The 21,116-nt window shown below is 38.8% G+C and overlaps 3 protein-coding genes across 6 annotated transcripts in view; 2 read left to right on the top strand and 1 right to left on the bottom strand.

The window, feature by feature from the left end:
• The window catches only part of LOC116392586 (atrial natriuretic peptide receptor 2), a 12,688-nt gene extending 4,111 nt beyond the window's left edge, over nt 1-8,577 (top strand). Inside the window, exons 8-23 of the mRNA XM_031864214.1 lie at nt 96-168; nt 504-636; nt 1,060-1,146; nt 1,232-1,375; nt 1,954-2,075; nt 2,321-2,465; nt 2,692-2,740; nt 2,825-2,932; nt 3,130-3,249; nt 3,426-3,519; nt 3,976-4,063; nt 4,266-4,405; nt 4,708-4,860; nt 5,783-5,881; nt 6,776-6,867; nt 7,705-8,577. Coding sequence (XP_031720074.1) covers nt 96-168; nt 504-636; nt 1,060-1,146; nt 1,232-1,375; nt 1,954-2,075; nt 2,321-2,465; nt 2,692-2,740; nt 2,825-2,932; nt 3,130-3,249; nt 3,426-3,519; nt 3,976-4,063; nt 4,266-4,405; nt 4,708-4,860; nt 5,783-5,881; nt 6,776-6,867; nt 7,705-7,815 — 1,758 coding nt within the window. The 3' untranslated portion in view covers nt 7,816-8,577. The remainder of the gene's footprint in view (nt 1-95; nt 169-503; nt 637-1,059; nt 1,147-1,231; nt 1,376-1,953; nt 2,076-2,320; nt 2,466-2,691; nt 2,741-2,824; nt 2,933-3,129; nt 3,250-3,425; nt 3,520-3,975; nt 4,064-4,265; nt 4,406-4,707; nt 4,861-5,782; nt 5,882-6,775; nt 6,868-7,704) is intronic.
• A 519-nt stretch (nt 8,578-9,096) lies between these two features.
• On the top strand, nt 9,097-17,184 carry LOC116392595 (afadin- and alpha-actinin-binding protein). 4 transcript variants are annotated; one of them, XM_031864231.1, is made up of 14 exons: nt 9,097-9,179; nt 10,365-10,481; nt 10,902-11,044; nt 11,185-11,388; nt 11,545-11,655; nt 11,771-11,906; nt 12,023-12,098; nt 12,439-12,619; nt 13,025-13,172; nt 13,567-13,703; nt 14,049-14,222; nt 14,533-14,650; nt 14,911-15,058; nt 15,136-17,184. In XM_031864231.1, the coding sequence occupies exons 2-14, from the start codon at nt 10,463-10,465 to the stop codon at nt 15,281-15,283; spliced, it is 1,743 nt and encodes a 580-aa protein (XP_031720091.1). In that variant the 5' UTR covers nt 9,097-9,179; nt 10,365-10,462; the 3' UTR covers nt 15,284-17,184. The 4 variants fall into 4 exon arrangements, with proteins under 4 accessions (XP_031720091.1, XP_031720092.1, XP_031720088.1 ...); XM_031864232.1 differs by having other exon boundaries at nt 10,899-11,044; nt 14,052-14,222; XM_031864228.1 differs by having other exon boundaries at nt 10,899-11,044.
• Nucleotides 17,185-17,374: 190 nt separating this feature from the next.
• Nucleotides 17,375-21,116, bottom strand: part of vtg2 (vitellogenin 2) — a 6,350-nt gene continuing 2,608 nt past the window's right edge. The window contains 11 exon segments of the mRNA XM_031864064.1: nt 17,375-17,425; nt 17,427-17,488; nt 17,995-18,156; nt 18,307-18,472; nt 18,635-18,729; nt 18,893-18,987; nt 19,068-19,248; nt 19,338-19,461; nt 19,543-19,678; nt 19,752-19,894; nt 19,997-20,044. Coding sequence (XP_031719924.1) covers nt 17,375-17,425; nt 17,427-17,488; nt 17,995-18,156; nt 18,307-18,472; nt 18,635-18,729; nt 18,893-18,987; nt 19,068-19,248; nt 19,338-19,461; nt 19,543-19,678; nt 19,752-19,894; nt 19,997-20,044 — 1,263 coding nt within the window.

Below are 21,116 nucleotides of genomic sequence, written 5' to 3'. Positions count from 1 at the left end.
ACACACACACACACACACACACACACACACACACACACACACACACAGAGGAGATGTTTCATGCACTGATGTTTATCTTAATGTCCTCCCTGCAGTGGCTCCAGTACCAGAAACAGAGGATGCTTTGGGATGAAAGCTGGATCATCAACTACAAGAACATAATATTTGGTAAAAAGTCTCACACTGAAGTTGGTAATAAATACTGTTTACATATACATGAAACTTTGCTGGCAAGCTTTAGACTTTCACTTTCATTTAAGACTTTAATGTTTTTCAAGAATGGATCACTTTCCTTTTGCTTTAAAGCAACAAGAATATGTTCGTTGTATCTGTGATGTCTGCTGTTTATGTGGGATTTTCAATCTCAAATGAAATGTTAATGTAAGTAAGAATGGGTCACGCCTGGAGGTTATTTTACCCTCCAATAAAGCATTTCTATTCATAAAAAAAACAGTTTTACTGCTGACCCTGACTCTGAGTATCTAACTGTCTGGTGTGTGCAGGTAAAGTGTGCTGCATGGGCCTCTGCAGCACCATCAGTCTGCAGCGAGTCAAAAGTATGTCTACCATCAGTCAAACAACTGATGTGACCGTGTTCACCAGAATCAACACTTCCTTCATCCAGCCAGGCATCTAGTGAGAAACAGTATTATTTTAGTTTATATAAATGCTCATTAATCAGAAACATTCAACTAACAGAAGTTGAATGTTCAAGCATGTTTTTTAGACACACTGCCTCACTCTTTTACTCTTTGTCTGTACGGATCAAAACACGGGCTATACCATATGGATCAGCGCTGAAGAGTTAGGAGCTGTCTAATGTATGATAAGATAAGACTTTACTGATCCCAGAAGGGACGTTCACATGTTACAGCACCACAGAAACACTCTGAGAGGTAGTAAAACAGATAAAGTGAATTATGCAAATATTTGTGAAAAAGAAGTTTAATCTGTTGTTGACAAAATGTCAACTTTTATGACTGGTTCCTCTGCATGTCTCAAATCTACGAGGATGTATTTTGCTGAGAATTTCTAGTTGACTTGATGGTCTTCTTGCAGTGATGGGAGGACGGTGGCAGTGAAACACATCCAGAATAAACATTTCACCCTCTCTAAAACCATCAGGAAGGAGGTGAAAGAAGTTAGGTGAGGAAAATAACCATTTTAGTGATATAATAAATTCTTGTCTCCCAAACTCCTTTAGCTTTATGTAATTGTTCCTATTGGCTAGGCAACTGGATCACCCCAATCTATGCAAGTTCATTGGTGGTTCCATCGAGGTCCCCAACATCAGCATCATCACAGAGCACTGCCCAAAAGGAAGCCTGTCCGATGTCCTGCTGAATGAGGACATCCCCATCAACTGGGGCTTCAGGTGAGAAAATATCACATACGGCTTCATTTTTATTCGTTTACCATTTAGCAGTGTGGCAGTGGTGAAACATAACTAAGTACAATTGCTTTACAAGTACTGTACTCAAGTACAAACTTTATACTCCACCAGATTTCAGTCATTTAATCAACCAAATAATTAATAATCCATACTGAAAATAATCAAGTTGCAGTCCAATACAAAACAGTTCCACCTCCACCATCTACATCCTTCTTTTACATTTATACATGAGTAACCTAATAATGATATATTTTAGTTTTTTGTGTAGGTTATACTCACACCTAGGAGCTGAAGATCATGGTCTGGTCACTCCTTGCAGTGAATTAGATCAGGGATTTTGTCTCTTTTTAAACATTACTCCACAGGTAACTGCGCTCACAGAAGTCCCCATGATGTAATGAAATACGAAAGTTATTTTGCTAAGTCAGACTCAACATTTCACACCACAGTTTAACAATCAAATAAAGGAAGACTTAAATATAATTTCCCCAATAGACCACAATGGAAAAATAATCAGACACATAAACAGTAACATCTGGACTGTTCCTTTCCCCATGCAGACTTTCCTTTGCCACTGACATCACTCGCGGGATGTCATACCTTCACCAGCACAGGATGTTTCATGGTAGACTTCACTCCAGAAACTGTGTTATTGATGACCGCTGGGTGTGCAAAATCTCAGGTAACAAAAAGTAAAGACACAACTTCAGTCTACAGTGTCAAAGCACATTGGTCTTTGTTATATTCCTGTTTTCTGTGATAAATCACTCAACATACACAGATTAAATAACACTATGAAACAAAACCTCTCCTTATCATTGCACCACTCAGCCATGTCCTACACCAGCAGCAATGTTATTATCGAGGCAAAGTGAAAAACAACATCCTGCTTCACTGTACTCTATATTTTTCTGTATTTGGGGTCAGATTATGGGCTCACAGCCTACAGAAGGGAGGACTTGGAGGCCGTCAGTATTGGCTTCAATTGTGGGGATGTGATTCCTATAAACTGTGCACCAGAGGTCCTGGTGGGAAACAGCTCCAATATGACGCCAGCAGCAGATGTCTACAGGTGTGTTTGAGTTTCATAATATGAGCAGTTAATTGTAGTTAAAGCAGTTCATTTTGGATCACGCATGACAATTTGATACAGTTTAATCAAAGATGGGGACATTGAGTTATGTAGGACAGGCAACCATCTTCATCTATGCATGAAAACTATTGAATCTTTGCACTGGAAAATACACGGAAAATAACATTCATTAAATCTTTTCTCTACTTTTCCCTCGTCTTCTCAGCTACTCCATGATTCTGGTTGAGATTGCAACTCGCTCCAACCTCATTTCAGTGAGCATGACGGCTTTCTGTGTAGATTACAACCTTTAGCTTCCTTTTGCTCTTAGCTTTGTAACCAGCAGACTTCTCTAACAGGACCAGGCTGAGGGAGTGAGGATGGATATCATGTGGCGCCCCCCTCTGCCTGAAGTCAAAGCAGGGAAGGCAGATACTGACTGTCCCAGTCAAGGAGATTACTGTGAGGTCTGTCTCATGTGCAGATGTTGCTAGAACTGAAAATAGAATAGTGTCGTATTTGTACTGATGCTCTTGTTGAACTGTCTCTCGAATAACTAGAAAAACTTGGTAACGTTCTATTGATATTATACGTCATACGCACATGGCTGTTTGAACATATTGGACAATGAGGTGTTGCTCTCTTCTCTTGAACACCTGAACAGCTTATTAAGAAGTGTTGGTGTCATAACGCCCCAATGAGGCCCACGTTTGAGCAGGTCAAGAAGATGCTCGACAAAATGAACCCACACAAAGTCAGCCCTGTGGACATGATGATGAACCTGGTAATAACCCACTGAGATATGGTAAAATAAATTAGAATAGCATGTAAAGATACATAGAATACATATACTAAACAAACGGTAGTACTTCAAAGACAAATGCTATGAAAAAAACAGAAATTCCATTTGTGCCATCTGGATTGTTTTGAATTTCAGACATGAATTTTGTTTTATTGCAGATGGAGAATTACAGCAAACATCTGGAGGCCATAGTCGCCGAGAGAACACAGGACCTTCTTCAAGAGAAACAGAAGACAGATCAGCTGTTGTACAGTAAGTCAGAATAACAGTGCGGAGTGATTGGAAAGGGTTGCAAGGCTCCAATGATCGATCCCAAAAAGAATCATACTGTTGATCAAGTGTAGCTTTAAAGAATTTGTTTTGGATGACATTGCAGAGATAACAACACTATGCAGTACAAGCAGGACTAGATTTGTATTTCATTATATAAAGGGTGATGAACAGTTAACTGTGAAATGTGCACGTATACATTAATTAACTCCAACATATGCATGCCCAAATGCAGCATATGAAACGTCCCCTAAAGCAGAGTTGATCCTGTTTTAGTTGATGTCAGTTATTCATTCAAATGAGTTGCTGACATGACGCAGTCAAATGAGCTCACTGCCATCTAGTGGTGCAGAAGCAGCACCGTCATCATTCCTACCCATTGTCCCAAAGACTATATATTGGGGCATGTTCTTTTTAAGTGGTGAAATTCCTGTGCAGGTATGTTACCAAAACCGGTGGCTGATGACCTTCGTCAGGGTCGAACAACAGAGGCTCAGAGCTTCTCCAGCGCCACCGTCTACTTCAGGTTTGTGTGGGGTTCATTACATTTACTTTTATTCTTTTATGGACATTTGTCAAGTTGTAGATTCTCTGGAGCGTAACTTAAATATGTCTAATTGACAGGGCTGTATTTAGATTGATTTGATCTTCTACATTGTTATGTACATTGTCATATACATTGTATACATGTATAAGATGACTAGCATTGTTTTACTCCCCTGTGACAGCGATATTGTGGGCTTTACTCAGCTGTCTGGTGCCAGCACTCCCTACCAGGTAGTGGACTTCCTCAATCAGCTCTACACCAGCTTTGATGACATTATTGACATTTACGACGTTTACAAAGTGGAGACAATCGGTGATGCTTGTAAGTACAGACAATAAACTGATTTTGAACTACTAACAAAAAGTGATAAATCATTTTGATGAGGAACTACCATCAATATACACTATATATTTATATTAGAATTTATCACAGCTTGAAAATAAGGACAAACATTTGTTGAGAGGCAGATACAGAACTAAAATGGATGATTTCAAAGAAAAACAACAACTGATCTCACGTCTAAAGAGTGCCTGAATGTGTGTTTTGATATTTTATCATTAATGCATCTCTCTCTTCCCTTTTCTGTATTGTTTCTTGACATGGAATACTGGCTTATCTTCCAGACATGGTGGTCTCAGGGGTCCCTCAAGAGAATGGCATCAATCATGCTGGGGAGATAGCCAGCATGGCTCTTGATCTGGTCAGTGTCTGCCACACCTTCAAGATCCCTCATAAACCCAACACACAGCTGAAGATACGCGCTGGCATCCACTCAGGTACTGTGGACATCTCACCTGTATCCAGCATCAGTGTATCCGACCTGTGCTTTGCTTTTCCCAAAGGTTAAAATATCAGATTGTTTTCGAAAGACACATTCACAGTTTTACAACAGTCCAAGGTCAGGTTGCAGAATGTAAGAGTAATCTTAACCAACCTGTTTGCATATATGAGAAGCTAAATATTAATACAATTAAATGGAAATGCTGCTTAAATTGTTATAAAAAAAAATGTACCAACATTTTTTTTATTATTTCACAGCCAAAGATATTCCATTCCATTCAATAAGGTTTTACACATCAGGTCATAATAAAAATCTTAAAATGCATTACTTTTCCAATACTTTTCCATTCTATGCCTCCTACCCTGACCCATCCACCCTCTGAAGTATGCCAACATAAATTATAACTATTGTAAGATAGATAAAGTAAGACATGACCTGCTTCAAAAAGAGAGTATTATCACATATCTCATCACATGCGCAGCCACTGGCCTCAAGTCCGTACAAACCAATACATGTCTGTAGAAAAACTGTTTTTTTAAAGGACTTGAATCATCATTGAGGGTCTTGAATTTCTATGGGGGTAAGTTTTGAGGACACATGGGTTGCTTTTTTACATTTCAGTAATACTATTTGAAATCATTCCGCAAGCTCCTACCTCTGCCATTTTCCCTGTTTGGGACAACTGCACATTAAAAGTGTGGACATTACTGTTATTGATTTGACTGCTTCATATATATATATATATATATATATATATATATATATATGTATGTGAGTAAAAATAACTCTAAGATTTAAGGTATTGCCCCTTTAAATAATCTGACATGCATTATCAGGATTCAACAATGTCATACATTAAATTTTATCCACCCAAAGTGTTGCAGTTACAGTCACTGCTGTGGTGTTTTTCCTGCCAGGACCTGTTGTGGCTGGTGTGGTTGGCACCAAAATGCCCCGCTACTGTCTGTTTGGGGACACTGTCAACACAGCATCACGCATGGAATCAACAAGTGAAGGTAAGGATTAGATACACTGCTTTTGATCCAGATAATGTCTCAACATGGCACAGTTTGTCTCAGAGAAAAAAACATCATGTTGATTTCACTTTAAATTGTTACTGTATGTGCTGAACAACTGTGCTACATGACCTCTGCATGCTTTCTTAATATTGTCCCACATTGATTCAAGAGTGTGTCTGCAGTGTTGTTGCAACTGACTTCAATAGCAGTTCAGGATTAGCTTTTGTCTGGTGACCTTTGGCCTGCTGCTATCATGCCAAACACGATTGTCTCTGTTAGCTCAGCAGCACGGTGGAGTTACAACATGCAGGTTGGACAAAGTGATCTCCTGCACCTAATCCTCTGCATTAAACTAGTGGAATAATGGATAAGTACCGAGTGACTGTAAAAAACAAAAGTCTTAACTTCATAATACGAGCTAAAAGTTAACCTGACGAGCTTTTTGAGGAAAATCGAACTCATCTCATTTGTGTAAGGTTTGTGCACACAGTACAGTATGCTCTTTGCCTTTCACAATTTGCAACCATGTGTTTAAGTCACCATGTGAAAAACTATAAGTGTCATATATGCTGGAAAATGTACAAATGATGCCTATGCAAAGTGTACACTACATTGTATTAGATCTGGATGAATATGACTATAATGATGACACAAAATATAGTACTTTAAATTGTATAGGATCGATAACCATCAATCCCATATTTCACATAACACTTTTACTTAACTGCTGCAATTTGGTTTTAATTGTAATGTTTTCCATTGGCTGGCCATTATATTGATTTGTAAATTAAACAAACTGCAGAATAGCGTGATAAAAACATGCACTACATTTTGCACATAATGATGCTCAAAGAAAAAAAATAAACTGGTTATTTATAATTATGTCCATAGCTCTGAAGATCCAGGTGAGTGGTGCCACAGCTGACCTGCTTCACATGCTAAGAGGTTACATTCTGACATGCAGAGGAACACTTCCTGTGAAGGTGACATTATATATATGTGTGTGTGTGTGTGTGTGTGTGTGTGTGTGTGTGTGATATATGACCTGTGTTGAAGAATATTGAGATATTATGTCTGCTACAGTGACAAACACAGAACCATCTGCACAGCATAATAAGCCTCCTATGCTTTTATTTTTATTAGGAAGGCAGACTGTAGTCATTGGACCCTTTATACTGATAGGTATTTCTATTATTTTGTCCACTCCATTTATATCAATCAGGGTAGGCCTAATGACAGAAACACTTCTCTCAGCAGCCTCCAAAAATGGCCATGAAGTTGAATCAACACCTTTCTAAAATAGTTTCAACAAAGACTGAACATTGTAACCTTCATGAGAGTAGGAGCTGTTGCAGGACTGCTGTATCGAGGTGCACATATCAAACTGGCTACTGAGTGTACACCCACAGCATCTCTCAAAATAAACCTCACTAGCATGATAAGCTGTGTTGCATATAATGCTATTTCTACCTTCTTTGTGCTGTCATGGAGGTAACCGTTTCTTTAAAAAAAGGGTGTGTCTGGTATTTGCTTTGTTTTTCAAGGAACCATCATTCAGTTCTACTGGCTTCTATTCACATTGTAACCTAAGACCTCTTTTAGGGTGGTGCCAGTGTTATGATGGGGGAGGGGTTACTTCTCAGTCCCAAAGGACTGGGCGGCTGACACTTGTGATGTCTTGCTAAGAGATGGCCTCAGCTGCTGCTCTCTGCACCCCATCAAACCCTAATGGCTTTATTTAAAATTCAAAGGGACACATGCTTTGCAATATGACTCTCTTCTCTTTCTCATTCACTCTCTCATTTTTCTTGACCTAACAGGGAAAAGGGGACATGACAACATGGTGGCTTGAAGCAAAGAGAGACGATTATACAGACCCGCTGCTCAGAACATCTGAATCCAGAGGAGTCCTAGTGCCAGTTAGTGACTAGTTCAGAGCCTAAACTGTAACAATCACTGTATGAAAACTGGTCAGGCTTTGTGTTGTGCAATGTAATTGTATCCAGTGAAGTCTGTTTTGGTTAAATGTGCAGATACAATTATAGGATGAACTAATAGTTTATCATTAATTTAAATAGTGCACTGTAAATCCCAAAAAAATATGCAGAGAGACATGCCAGAGTTATGGAAATGCTATTTTTGTCACATATTATCCTTATAAATGTTCTCTCATATCTAGCTTTATTTGTATTTTTGCAATTGTAGGCACTTTTCTTTCTTCTGATTAATTTAAAGTAAAGGAGATATTCACTGCCTGAAAATTAAGAAAAACCTTTTCTTAGATAAAGATCTTAGATGAAGTCCATTGGAACATTTCAAACATTTTGACTAAGAACTGGTATCTGAACAGGCCTTTTGCACAGGGAAAACACAGGTGTAATGAATAAACTTGATAATAGCTATTTTTTCTTTGTATTTGATAATTAGGGCCCCAGTATTGCACATGATTGCTCACTCATGCTACTTTTAAATTAAAACTCCGAGCCATTGCTAATGATATAAGTTTACTTCTGCTTTTTTTGCAATGAAAAGTCTAAATGTCTGTTGAGAGAAAAGGTTAATTTCCCCCACAATGGGTGTATCAGTACTTTGGAATCAAACTCTTCCATTCAAGCTACTTGTGATTTCCAAATGATGTTATTTGCCTTGTTGATGCAGAATAAATTTGATACAATTATCTAAATAAAATAAGAATGCACAGTTGACAGTCGTCATTTTTGGAAGGTGTTTCTTACTGTGCCGTGCAATGAGTTATTTTACTGTCTTGTTCTGAAATTTAGTGATGTATAATTTGCATTAAAGTTACTCTAAAGTAATTTCGTTCATTCATACTGTTTACCTAATTAACTTTCACCGCTTAATGTTAGTTAATTAATTGGAACAATTCACATTTTTGAAGTCTTGCTGCTTACACATTCAAATGACGTTTCTGAATACAGCACGATAAATAGATCCTTATCTTATTTGATCAACAATCAACAATATAATGTCATAATACAAAAAGTTAAAAAAAAAAAAACAATTTCAAGCGTTCTTCATTCGTGTCCGTGTGTTCTAAACAATAACATTGATCAAGCATGATTAAATTGGCATTAAATCTTGAAGTACCTTACAGACAAGAGCCAATCATATTGAGCCGTGCTCGGTTGCTAGACAACGATTCGGCCAATCAGCGTGCTGTTTGGTTTGCTTGCAGTCAGTGGCGTGAACGGTCGTTGGGACAGACAGTTTCGGAAACTGCTGTACCTTGAAGCAACGCGAAATTGGGAGACAGATTTTGAAAATGCAACGTGAAGTAAGTAGTATGTTGGTCATTTTAAACGTCCGCTTTCGTAACTAGTCGCTAAGATAACCAGCCGCTCTTCTTCAACGTCAGATTGTTCTCAGGTGGAGGCTCTGGTGGGCAGTCATGTTCTTCGAGGCTATCCCACGGTTATCTGTTTGTAACTGTCTGCAGACCTGTAGAAGCAAAGTTACAAGGTTTTTATTTGTTATTATACGACAGGGTTGCACACAGACTTTAGATTGTAGTTTCAATTTGTTACATAGGAAATAAAACATAAATGTCTCTCAAATTAAAGGCATATTCGTATCATACATGGCCCAGTGAGATCACATACCTTAATTACATTCTGTAAATTCTACTTCAACATTTTGGAGATTTTATACAGGAAATAAGTTTGATTCAGTTAAAGGTTAACACTTGTTGAGTGGTCAGTCTAAGCAGCTCATAGGTTTGTTAAGCTGTGTGGCTCAGGCTTGCCATCTGTCCACACCAGGCTGATTAAGTATCACTAAAACCAAAGGGTAGGTCCCCTGAGTTATTAATGAGTCACAGCCTCCTAGTGACTGAAATCTATGAAAAATCTAACACATAAAATGTTCTTCGTAATATAAGCGTAAACATATTTTTAAATGCAGTTTCTGCTCATGCTCTGAAAATTGCTGTCCCCAATAATGAGTAAATGGTACTGTAGTTTCCAGTAATATCTATATACTATTAGTAGAAAACATAGGCATTTGTACAGGGGGAGAATATTTCTGATTGTGTGGTTCTGCAGAGAAATTGCCTGTCTTGGATTAGTCTGATCAGCTGACGATAAGCATGGGGATAAGATGCTGGCCTCGTCCAAGCCTGTAACCTGTTAAATACTCCTGCAGTGACAACGGTGTCAAGCAAAAACCACCACAACAACAACAGCAGCAACAACAACATCAACATAACAATCATATTAAGCTTAGTAAAAGACTTTCTAAATGAACACACATTTTAATATTTTAAATGTATCTATTGGGTGGCTGTGAGCACACTACGTGATCACTGTTTAACTGGTTGAGTTAGCTCCTGTGAATCTGCTGTCCTCACACTGTTATTTAGGTTGCCGTGTGTTTCCAGCCCTTATCGCTGCATGCCTACTTCCTTTGCCTCGTAATCCAGACTTTGTTGGATGGTCACTGCTAATCCGACCCTCTATTTCAGGAGCACTGACTGCGTAGGTCGATCTTGTGGCAAGCTTTGTGTATCATTCACATGCAGTAGACGATCCAGACACGTAGCCTGAAGGCTGCACTGCAACAATGCCAGAGTCCTTCCTGGGTGAGTTAAGATTTTGATTATTATTTTAAGATCCTTATAAACCAGTGAATATGCACTGGGAAGGAGACGCGTTAAACAGTTGGCTATTGTACTCGGCAGTTGTTGATTAGCCCATTTTACATGTATCAGAAAACTGCACAATAATGTATAATGTGATTTTTGACTTCCTGTCAGCATCCTCATTAGTTAGACTGAACTGAAGTACCGCAGTGTTTTGCCTTCAGCAGTTGTGTGTACGTTGCTCACAAACCTTGTGAGTAAGGAACAGGTCAAACTAACACAAATGCTATTCTTAGTTTCTTTAACCTCAATTCCTGTAATATTTACTGTATATAAAGTGGTTTATTGTTCTTGTCAAGCATTAACAAATTAGCATAAGTCCATACTGCATATATTTCACAGAGTTTCTTTCCCCAGAAGTCAAGGACATTTGCAGCAGCTCCGTTGAATGTAGGCCATCTCCCTTGAGACAGTTTAGCCAATCATCGGTGCACAGAAACTACATTCTCAGTATGTTCTGCACGGAGCACAATGTGCAGGAATGTCTATCGCACATCAATCAGGTTGGTAACCATACATGTCTCACTGATGTATTATGAGCACAGTTATTGCTATGTAAGGCATACAATATGTCTGCAATGTTCTTGGTTTGAGTTTGGCTGGTCCTCCACATCCTTTTCTTCTTTTCGTCTCCCTTTTACAGGAGGTGTTATCTCTTGGCCTCCCACCGGTTTGGACGGAGTCGAGCGGCAGCTCAGAGATGAATGTTATGGCTGTGCTAAATTGCATGTATGACCTGATTCAGCTGCACCGCAGGGGCCTCCGGGCCCTGGAAAACATGGAAGTGGAACAGATGAAGTCCAACAGCAATGTGGACTTCTTGCAAATCACCAACACCCAACTAAAAGTACAGTAACATTTACACCCACAAATTCTCAATATTGTATTGAAAAATAACAATATCAATAAAATGTAACTAAAACTAAGGACTTTAAGAGTTGCTTGTCAATATGGAAAATAACTCGTATTAAATGCCCATGACCATGTTGTTCTGTTATCATAGGAGCAGCTTGAGCTGTCCAAAAGAGAAAACACAGGACTTCTTGAGAGAGAACGACAGCTGCATCTGAAAGTGAAGAGTTTGCAGAACTGCCTGAAAAATGAAAAAGACGAGGTACTTTCTTTGGACTTACTGGCCCAGATGATGTTAAGTGAATCCACTGTTTGGTCCCAGGTGGATAAACATGACAGTTCAAACAGTAAAAACTTGTTTTATTTCCTCCTGCCAGGTGCAAAAACTTCAGAACATAATTGCAAGCCGGGCCAGCCAGTACAATCATGAGATGAAAAGGAAAGAAAGAGAATTCAACAAACTGAAGGAGCGCTTGAATCAACTTCTGGTCGACAAAAAGGAGAAGAAACCAGGTTAAAGACAGAACCTTTTTAGTCCCATTTGCCCAAACATTTAACATTTTAAAATATAACCAGCATCTTGAACATACCCTTTGAGACTCTTTCATTTTTAATTTTCTTGCTTCCAGCCATTGATGTATTGAACAACATTGGAAGAGCTGACGGGAAGAGAAGCCTTTGGAAAACTCAAAAGACAGAAGCAAAGTAAGTTCACTTCAAATTTGTTTTGCAAAGTCATTGTATAATATCTATTACCCTTGTCTCAAAAGACATATTTGTATGTGTAAATAAAAAAAAAAATGCAGGAACACAGGAGAAATATAAAAGGCATGATCTGAGAATGTACTATTAATCCTACTTTTGCACATCAGCTCCTTTGCTAGCTTTCTAGGTGACACAGATGTATTTTAGGAACATGGGCTTTAAACATGGTGGCACTGCTAAATGATGGATGCTATTGTGGTTTCAATTAATTTCCTCTGATGATGTGTTCTATTTATAACAAATAAATAAACATAAATGATTGTCTTTTTGACATCCCAAGGCATGAGGGGGAGATGTATAAGACTCTGCTGAGCAACTATGACACGCGACAAAGGGAGATGCTGCTGGAAAATGCAGAGTTGAAGAAAGTGTTGCAGCAGATGAAAAAAGAAATGTTGTCCATTCTGAGTTCAAGGAAACCAATGCTGAAAGATGACAAACATCAAGATGATGGCGTTCAGGTAGGGAGTTGTTTTTCTCTATTCTCTGATGCTACTTTTCAACAGCTCAACAGGCAGTTGTTCCTAAGTCATTGCTCTCACTTCATTGCCCACATCTTCCTCAATTTGAATGAGATGATCTCTGATAAACTGCATTTAGACATTATACAATAGTTCACTTAACAGGGCTATTAGACCACTTTTTCCCGTTTGCTTCCAGTATTGTAACAATACAATTCGGTGGAGAGATTCCTAAACAATTGATTGCAAAGTCACTGATTAAGCAGATTAACACAATAACGACGGCAAAAATGTATCACAATTTTTATTGACAGCTGATAACCATCTCCGTGCCTGTTATTTAGTCTACATTTGTGCTAGATGTGCTACCGATATATTGAAAAATATTTTCATTTTTATTGTCAGGCTGACTCGGAGGAGGAAGAGCAAGTGTTTGATTCCTGTAAAGAAAGTGTAGAGCTGTATTGTGTTCACGCCCGGGAGAAGCTGACCAACAGTATTCGCCTCCAGTGGAGAAGACTCAAGATCCACGTTGAAAGATTGGACAGCCAAGGTAGTCTTCATGCAGCATACTGTCCCTGTTGGATCCTTATACATAACATATATCCATATATGCAACTTTGTGTCATGTAAGGATTCCAGATAGTTTGGATTGTTCTCTAACCCCAAAAATAAGCTTATGTGCCATTTATGTGGCAAAATAGAGTAAAGTCATACAAGGAACCTTGTTCAACCTAAGAGAAACTACCAGAGCACTGGAAGCTTACAATATATTCTAAAGCCAAACATCTCAATATATAAAGAAGCAACCAATATTCATGGACTTATTTTCCAATGACATTCCACTCTGGATCCGTACTTCCGGTCTGTTAAAAACAATACATAGAATATGGATATAAACACAAGTGTTAAATGTTTGATTTTGACTCTCTGGGTTGTTTGTTCAGCATCTTTAGCTGAGACGGGGGAGAACAAAACCGATGATGCTATATCCAGAGAGACTCATGAGGAGGAGATGGACAGACTGAAGCTGGAGATCCAGCAGTGCAAAGACTTCATTCAAACACAACACCAGCTCCTGCAGGTAAGACCGGAATGTACCGTGAAATGTTGAGGTTCATTAGTTTAAGTGGCCAATGTTAAAAGTGAAAGTCACATCGCTGAGACAAGTGTCAAATAATCAATAATCCATTTGAGAAAGAGGTGAAGAAACACTTGACAGTTTTACATTCAGACCTGCTGGTTTCGAATATAAGTTGACCTCTAACATGGTAGCTTTAACTCGGTGTAACTCGTTCTCTCTTTTAGTTTTAACCAAGGATTGAAACCTTGTTTGCATGTTGGAGGAAATACATATTGTATTACGTTTGTGTGTTCCTTTTGTTAATTTCTAGCTAAACAAACCATACATATTTCTTTTTTCTCGTAGCAGCAGCTGAGCTCTCCGTGTGATGAGGAGACCGCATCCCTGCTGAGCGACTGCTACATGCTGCAGGAGAAAGAGCGCTTCAGAGAGGAGTGGAAGACCCTCGAGGAACAGAGGAAGCTCTTTGAGAGGGAGAGGAGGAACTTCACTGAAGCAGCTATAAGGCTTAGCCATGAGGTGATTGATTAAACATATTTTTCCAGAATTGGTCTGAAATAGATATTCGGGAATACGACACATTTTGCTCTTTGTGTAGAACAGCAGTGTGCCAAGATGACTAGGTTGTATCTGTATGCTCACTTCCGCCAAGACATTTGAAACTCAGACAATTTTCCCTTCCCGCCTCAATTCCGATCTCTTCTCCACTCAAAGCGACTTTGAGTTCTTGAAAAGCGCTGTATCTCATTTATTGTTATTATTTTATTGTTATTTTAAAAGTGTGACTTTGTTTGTTTTTGAGATAACTTGTATGTGGTTTAACTTGCAGAGGAAGGCCTTCGAGGAGGATCGAGCAATGTGGCTCAAACATCAGTTTTTAAACTTGAGTCCATTTGCTGACGTGAGGAAACCACAGATGTCAAAGTCTAAAAGCTGCTTTTTAATATGTGAGTGTCTACTCCGTTACATTGTACTGGCCCAGTTCACCGTTGTCTTGATATTATTGATAATGATACCTGTAGGTTATCTATTCCTTTATACCACAACTATGATGCAGTTTTATTTAACTAAATCACTTCTATTTTTTACTTTTATTTTGGAGTATGTTTTTATGTTATAATTTGTGTTCCCTACATGTTTATATTGATAACTATCAACACGTAACTTTCCTGGCAAGGATCAATAAAGTTTAATCTTATATTTGCAGCTAAAACAGAGTCAAGTGCAGCGTCGGGTCCAGAAAAGCTCATCAAATGCCAGTCTGACACAACCTCCCCCACACCCAGATGTATCCCCCTCACATCACCATCAACAGCAGACCTGTATCGCACACTTGGCCTTATCCCAGGAAAAAGGTATAGTATCTTTATTTGCACAAATCATGACATACCTGTAAAGAATGCAGCTCTTGTGTGTCATATTTTATTTTCAGATCAACCAAACCAAATGGAAAGATTGACCATGTTCAAGAATCAAGCCTCTGTTTTAATGGAAGTGTTCCAGTGCAGCATAAACAGTGGAACGACCGTGAAGACCACAGCAGCCAAACACACCAGAGGGAAAACACCAGCTCTATATGAAGCCAAAAACTATAATTATTATTTTCAAACACTCTTAAACAAGATGGACTGTAAAATTATTTAAAAGCTGTTAACAGTCAAAGCCAAGCAAGAGTTCTGGTTGGCTGATGGTTTGCTGTGCTCTGTGTGACTGAGAACCTCTTCTTTCTTTTTTTTTTATATCTTACGGTATTTATTTTTAGATTATGTGATAAATGTATTTATTTATATGTGTGTTACTATAATTATTGGTTTGGCAGTCATGTCTTATGTCTAGGATCTTAATCTGAGGCTAGTCTTTAATTGATGTTGCTTGTTACTCGTTAATGGTCGCTGTTGCACCTAAACTTGCCTAAATGTTGCTGTTTATATCTCAACTTTAGTTATCATGTTAAACTTGTCCACTGGCACAATGTTTTAGAATGTAGATGTAATGCTGCTGTTTCACTGAATGCAATAAGAAACTGGATAAAAAAATGAAGTATTTTCCGATGGTTTATTGTAGATATGTGGTTAATAACATTGTTATCTAGTAACTGTGTCAGATACATTAGTGGCAGTTGATGTATGATGTAGCACCGGTTCAGAGACTACGCACCGGACTGTGAAGCAAAGTGAACGAACTGACCAAATAAACGCGAGGCTTCACGCTACCTGGTGAGTATTTTTCAGTTGAAAAAATATATAATAAACGACTATGGTCACCGGTGGAAAGACGTTCAAAATTGGTTTCAAAAGTGAAAGTTTTTTCACCGACTATTTGAAGACGTTTGAACGTTCAAATTTAGACCATATTTCACCAGGCTTTGCAATAGAGGATGTTTTTCATCATCTACATTGTGCAAATAATAGCATATAGTCATTTTAGCCCATAAGAACCCAAACCCATTTTTTCTTAAAGGAAAATTATAGGAGATATAAAACAGACTAAATGCACTACATGGAACACATTTCTGAAAATATGTTCTGAATGCTACCCCCTAGAGCCAAAGATCTGACATGTTGTATTGATGTCACAATGGGCATTTACATATAAATGTATTCCTCATTTGAAAATCAATCAACTTGGACTTTTTTTTGCTTAGTAACAAAGATATGCCTTTTTATTTGCATTCCCACAACACATAACAAAATTATAACTTTGCTGGTTAGGTTTAACCAAATCCATCAGAACTATGTTGTAAACTTGAGAAAACATACACATGGAGACAATTTCTTTCCTTGGTGAAGCAAAGACGAACATTACATTTTTCACAGAGGGTGGTGTTTGCATTGACTTTGCAAAATTTGCAACGGCCACATTTGTCACATTTCACAGGCCGGTGTGCCACCTGGTTAGTGCGAACATCATCTGGAACTCCAACATGAAGTCTCTTGGGCGGTGGTGGTGGAGAGGTGGCATTAAGTGTTGGGCAGTCCCTTTGTGACTGCAAAAGAATCAGGCTAGTGGCAACCTCTGCCTGGAAGCTCCTTTGTTTCAGTGGCTTTTGGACACCAAGTAGTTTACAGTCAAGGCGATAGATCAACCATGCATTGACAAGGCCTAACACGATGGTTTGCCAGAACAGGTAGGTACCCCCTCTGTGACCTCATGTGGTACTTGTACCTTGCAAACCAAGCATCAAGGAGGTCTATTCCCCCCATGAATGTGTTGTACTCTTTCACATGCGCATCACAAAGTGATGTACAAACAAGGAGAGGGTCAAAACATTGTTGTTTGGCATACAGCAACATACAAACATAAAGTATTATACTGTGTAATATCCCAGTGAGCATCTTTCCGTTGAAAAGACGTTTAAAAAAACGACTATGGTCACTGGTGAAAAGACATTCAAAACTGGTCCAACGGTGAATCTTTTTTACGAATACTTTTAGTTTTATTTACAGTTGTCTGCCTTGAATATATGGCAGACCACCTGAAACCGGCTCCTGTGTGGCTTTGACAACGACAGTTAAAGAAGGAAAGGGAGATGTTCATAAATATGGTCTAAATGTGAACATTCAATCAACGTCTTCAAACCAATTTAGAATGTCTTTTCACCAGTAGCCCTAGTTGTCTTTTAAATGTCTTTTCAATGGAAAAAATGCTCACCGGGACAGAAGAAAGTGTAGTTAAGCACACTGAGCCTTGCAGCTGCAGGCGAGGTGGGCTTCTGCTTTTTCCCCTCAGGTCCACGCTGTTATCGTTGATGCTGCTAAGACTCTCTGGATGATTCAGGGCAGAATCTGCAGAAGTGAAGGGAGCAGAGCAATTGGTAAGAACATTTCGCAATAAACTTTGATCGTGTGGCTGCTACTGCTGGAAGACGTTGCAATATATCCACCGATAATACCAGTAGTAAGTAAGCTGTGTCATTGAGGTTCATTTGAGCTCCAGGCCACATAACGTGTGTACAAAGCTATCGCTTCTCTCATTTCAGTATTTGAGATTCATACCCTTGGAAATGTGGGTATGAGAGCAGGTTAGAAAACTGGTACTATCTGCTTTCTTTGAGAAATTTGTCGTCAGAGTTAACATTGGGTCCAATGGAGAATTGGCTTGGAGTTCATGTCACTTTCAGGCTCACAGAGCCAAATGGGTAAGTCTGTTGGATGACATAGACACATTTCTGCAACCAGCACAAAATTACATAAGTTTTGACCAAAAAGGGTCTTGTTGCGCCACAGCCACAATGAATTATGTTATTTGTCGCCACATTTTTATATTCAGTCACTCGAACCTGTTGACTTACCAGCAGGCAGGCAGTGGAAGCCAACAGTGACGGCGGTGGTCTTCACAGGGAAACAGCCGGGCAGACAGCGCAGCACAGGCTCAACGGAGTAGCATCTTGATTCCTGGCCATGGTCGTTTACCTGTCGCTCAAGCTGCACAGATTCGAGCTTCATACGGCACTCTGAAAGAGAAAGGTGTAATAAGTGAGTTTCTGCTAGATTCAGTGCATCATAACATGTCTAATAGAGCTGCTTTAACCATATGCAGTTATATAACAATTGGAAAAGTATGTTAGTGTAAAAGTAATACCACAGTCAACTTTTTGTCTCACCAGTGTTGTCCCTGCAGCTCTCGCCTGGCAGAACCCAGGAATGGGCGTAGCTGACTGCGTTCTTGGTCAAGCGTCCATTAGGTGTGCGGTACTCTTGTCTGATTTCCCCATCAGCCTTTCCACAGAGTCCACAGGTCTGTCCCTTCATCCAGTCCACAACTTTAACCTGCATTGATTACATGAGACATTACAGACCATCAAATATACAGTGTCAGTCAAATTAATCAAAAGTTTAAAAGCTTTTTGAAAGTAGTCTTAATCTTTAAAATAAATATGTTTAAATTGTATATCTATTTTTAAAATTGTCCATAGTTAGTGTTGCATTTACCGTCCATGAGTTCTTGTCAAAATAGACTTCCTGAAGACCATGGCTGGGAGCGTACACAGAGATGCCTTCACCCTTTGGCCTGATCTGGATTTTAGCTTTAAACAAAAAATTGTTTCAAAGTAAATTACTTCAATCCAATTTAAAGACCTTACATACAAATAATTTGACCAACTTTGAAGTCTTAAAAGACCATGACGTGTACAACATGTTGGTACAACTGTACATGATTTTGAGGGTGGGATGAATGTGCATAGAGACCTGTGGGATGCTGGTGTGGCAGGTTGTTGATGGGTATTTCCATTCCATTGACCTTCACAATCACGTCAGTGTTATTCGGGTACAGGTCAATATCACTAGTGTAGAAATTAAAATGTTACTTAGTTTTGTCTGCTTGTGGATGAAAACCACAGTTCTTGTTTTTATTGAAACTCACATGTCAGCAATTTTCACATTGATATGGTTTTGTTCAATGTGACCCTTCTTCAGCAGAACCATGAATTTCAGCTCATCGGTACAATCATGTGCCAGAACTTGGTAGCAAGACAACGGCATCTGGTTCTTGTATCTCCTGTTGTTGAATGTGGTCAGTGTGTCTTTGACCAAGCTGCATTTAGCTGTGAAGGATAAAAAAAAATAGTTGTAATCCTTAGCAGAGAGATATCTGTCAGTGCAGTTCATATTAAACAATAAGGTCATTCATTACCTGGTCCAGCCTTGGCAAACAAGTAGTGGACTTTATCAGCAAGGCCATCGAAAGGGGTGAGACCTTTGATTTCATTAAGTGGCATAGCGATTGGAAGATGCAAAGCCAGCCTATAGACAGTATGCTGTAGACAGAATAATTCACATTAGAGAAAATGTAAAAACAAACATGTCATATTTTGGGAGAAATACTTAATTATTCATACTGTCTGGGTTTTCAAAATGAGGTCAATAGTTCTGTCAGATGTGGCAACCAGTGTAAATGAGAGCTGATTGCCACTGTTTTCACCCTTTCCTTGTATCAAGCCAGCCAGCATGGAAGCAGGAATGTAGTCATATATCCTGTAAAAGATTTTCCACATGTGAGACATTTTCCACAGTCTATATTACATGTGAGTGGGCTAAAGATTCATACTTTTTTGCATAGCGTTTAAGTTCAGAAGGCAGTGCGTTCCAGGCCACTCTGAGGCGAGCTGCAGTGCTTGGACCAAGAAGACCAGTCTCCGCTGTGATCATCGTGTCGTATTGCTTGCATTCTGCTCCCCATGCAATTTTAGCCTATTGACAGACAGCATAAGGGATGATAAGACAGCTGGTTTTAACAGTAGCCTTTAAATAGAATGTCCTAATATCTATGATATAAGCAAGACAATATCTTACTGTGACTTTGTGCTTGCTAAGCAGAACTCTATCAGCACAGAATTTAAGCTATACTTTGTTTGAAAATACCACCCTTTTTTGCTAGTATTTGCAAATATAAAGTCATTATTTTACATAGGAAAATAGAAAAACAAATGTGCCTGGTTTTTACAGTTCAACTGTTGTTTTTTATACAATGTTTTAAAAGAAATAATTGATTGATTGAAAATGAATGACAAGATCTTTATCTAACTGAAGAGAAGATTTCAGTTGATTTCTGTCATGCTCCATACTCAAATATAATCTACTGCAGGTGTTGGATCATTTTTGTCTTTCCGTATTCATATAAGTGCTATTGAATGTGTGTGGCCACATTTAAAAAAAGTCATATTAATTCATTCTGTGAATTTGTGTGGCACCTCTTCATCATGCTTTCGTAATGCACTTTCAAAGTTCAAACAAGAGGGCACAATGACTATGGTTGTTTGCTCACTTTATTTGTTGTGGTCAGGGTGACCGCTGACTTCGTGACAGTTCAGAAGGTCTGTGGGCTTTGTGCTCGACACCTTTTTAACTGTAAAATGGTCTGGAAGTGTTATTGCCATGTATCAACAGAAACTGTTGCTTTGATCATCTTCTAGAAGTTAGTCCTTCTATTTCTTGAAAATTCCCACTTAGAAGGTGCAATGAAAATATTTGGCCAGAACTTTAGTTTAAAACATTATAAAAATGAACTATCATCATGAACAGAATGTGAAGACGTGTGCTGCAGAGTCAAGGGGTTTCTGTGGCTCAGTAGTAGAGCGGGTCGTCAATCAGAATCAGAACCGTTTATTGCCAAATCTTCAATCAAAGGATTGGCCTGTTCAATCCCCGGCTCTGCTAGTCCATGTGCGATTTCAGACAGTAATAATTTACTGTAACATGAACAGTACTGTTTCAGAGGTAGACTACCGAGACTTAAAGGTAAACAGGGCAAAGAAAGGGGCCGGTTCTTCTTTTTAAATTTATAATCTTATGAAGCCATATTCTTCCTGACTTTACAGTTTAGAGTTTTGCAACTTTTTACCACCAAAAATGATAAGAAAAAATGTTTGTCAATGGAGAGATTGTGAAAGAAGAGGAACAGTGTGCTGCAAAG

This window comes from Anarrhichthys ocellatus, unplaced genomic scaffold (genome assembly GCF_004355925.1).
Source record: "Anarrhichthys ocellatus isolate YVR2014 unplaced genomic scaffold, GSC_Weel_1.0 scaffold30, whole genome shotgun sequence".
Taxonomy (NCBI): Eukaryota; Metazoa; Chordata; class Actinopteri; order Perciformes; family Anarhichadidae; genus Anarrhichthys; species Anarrhichthys ocellatus.
The sequence above is the reverse complement of the archived record's forward strand: the minus strand, read 5'-3'. Positions and strand labels throughout refer to the sequence as shown.

Coding starts and splice junctions, on each gene's coding strand:
- LOC116392595 (XM_031864228.1), top strand. Junction 13,173..13,566: donor TGAAAGATTGGACAGCCAAG/GTAGTCTTCATG, acceptor TTGTTTGTTCAG/CATCTTTAGCTGAGACGGGG. Junction 15,059..15,135: donor GGCCTTATCCCAGGAAAAAG/GTATAGTATCTT, acceptor TTTTATTTTCAG/ATCAACCAAACCAAATGGAA.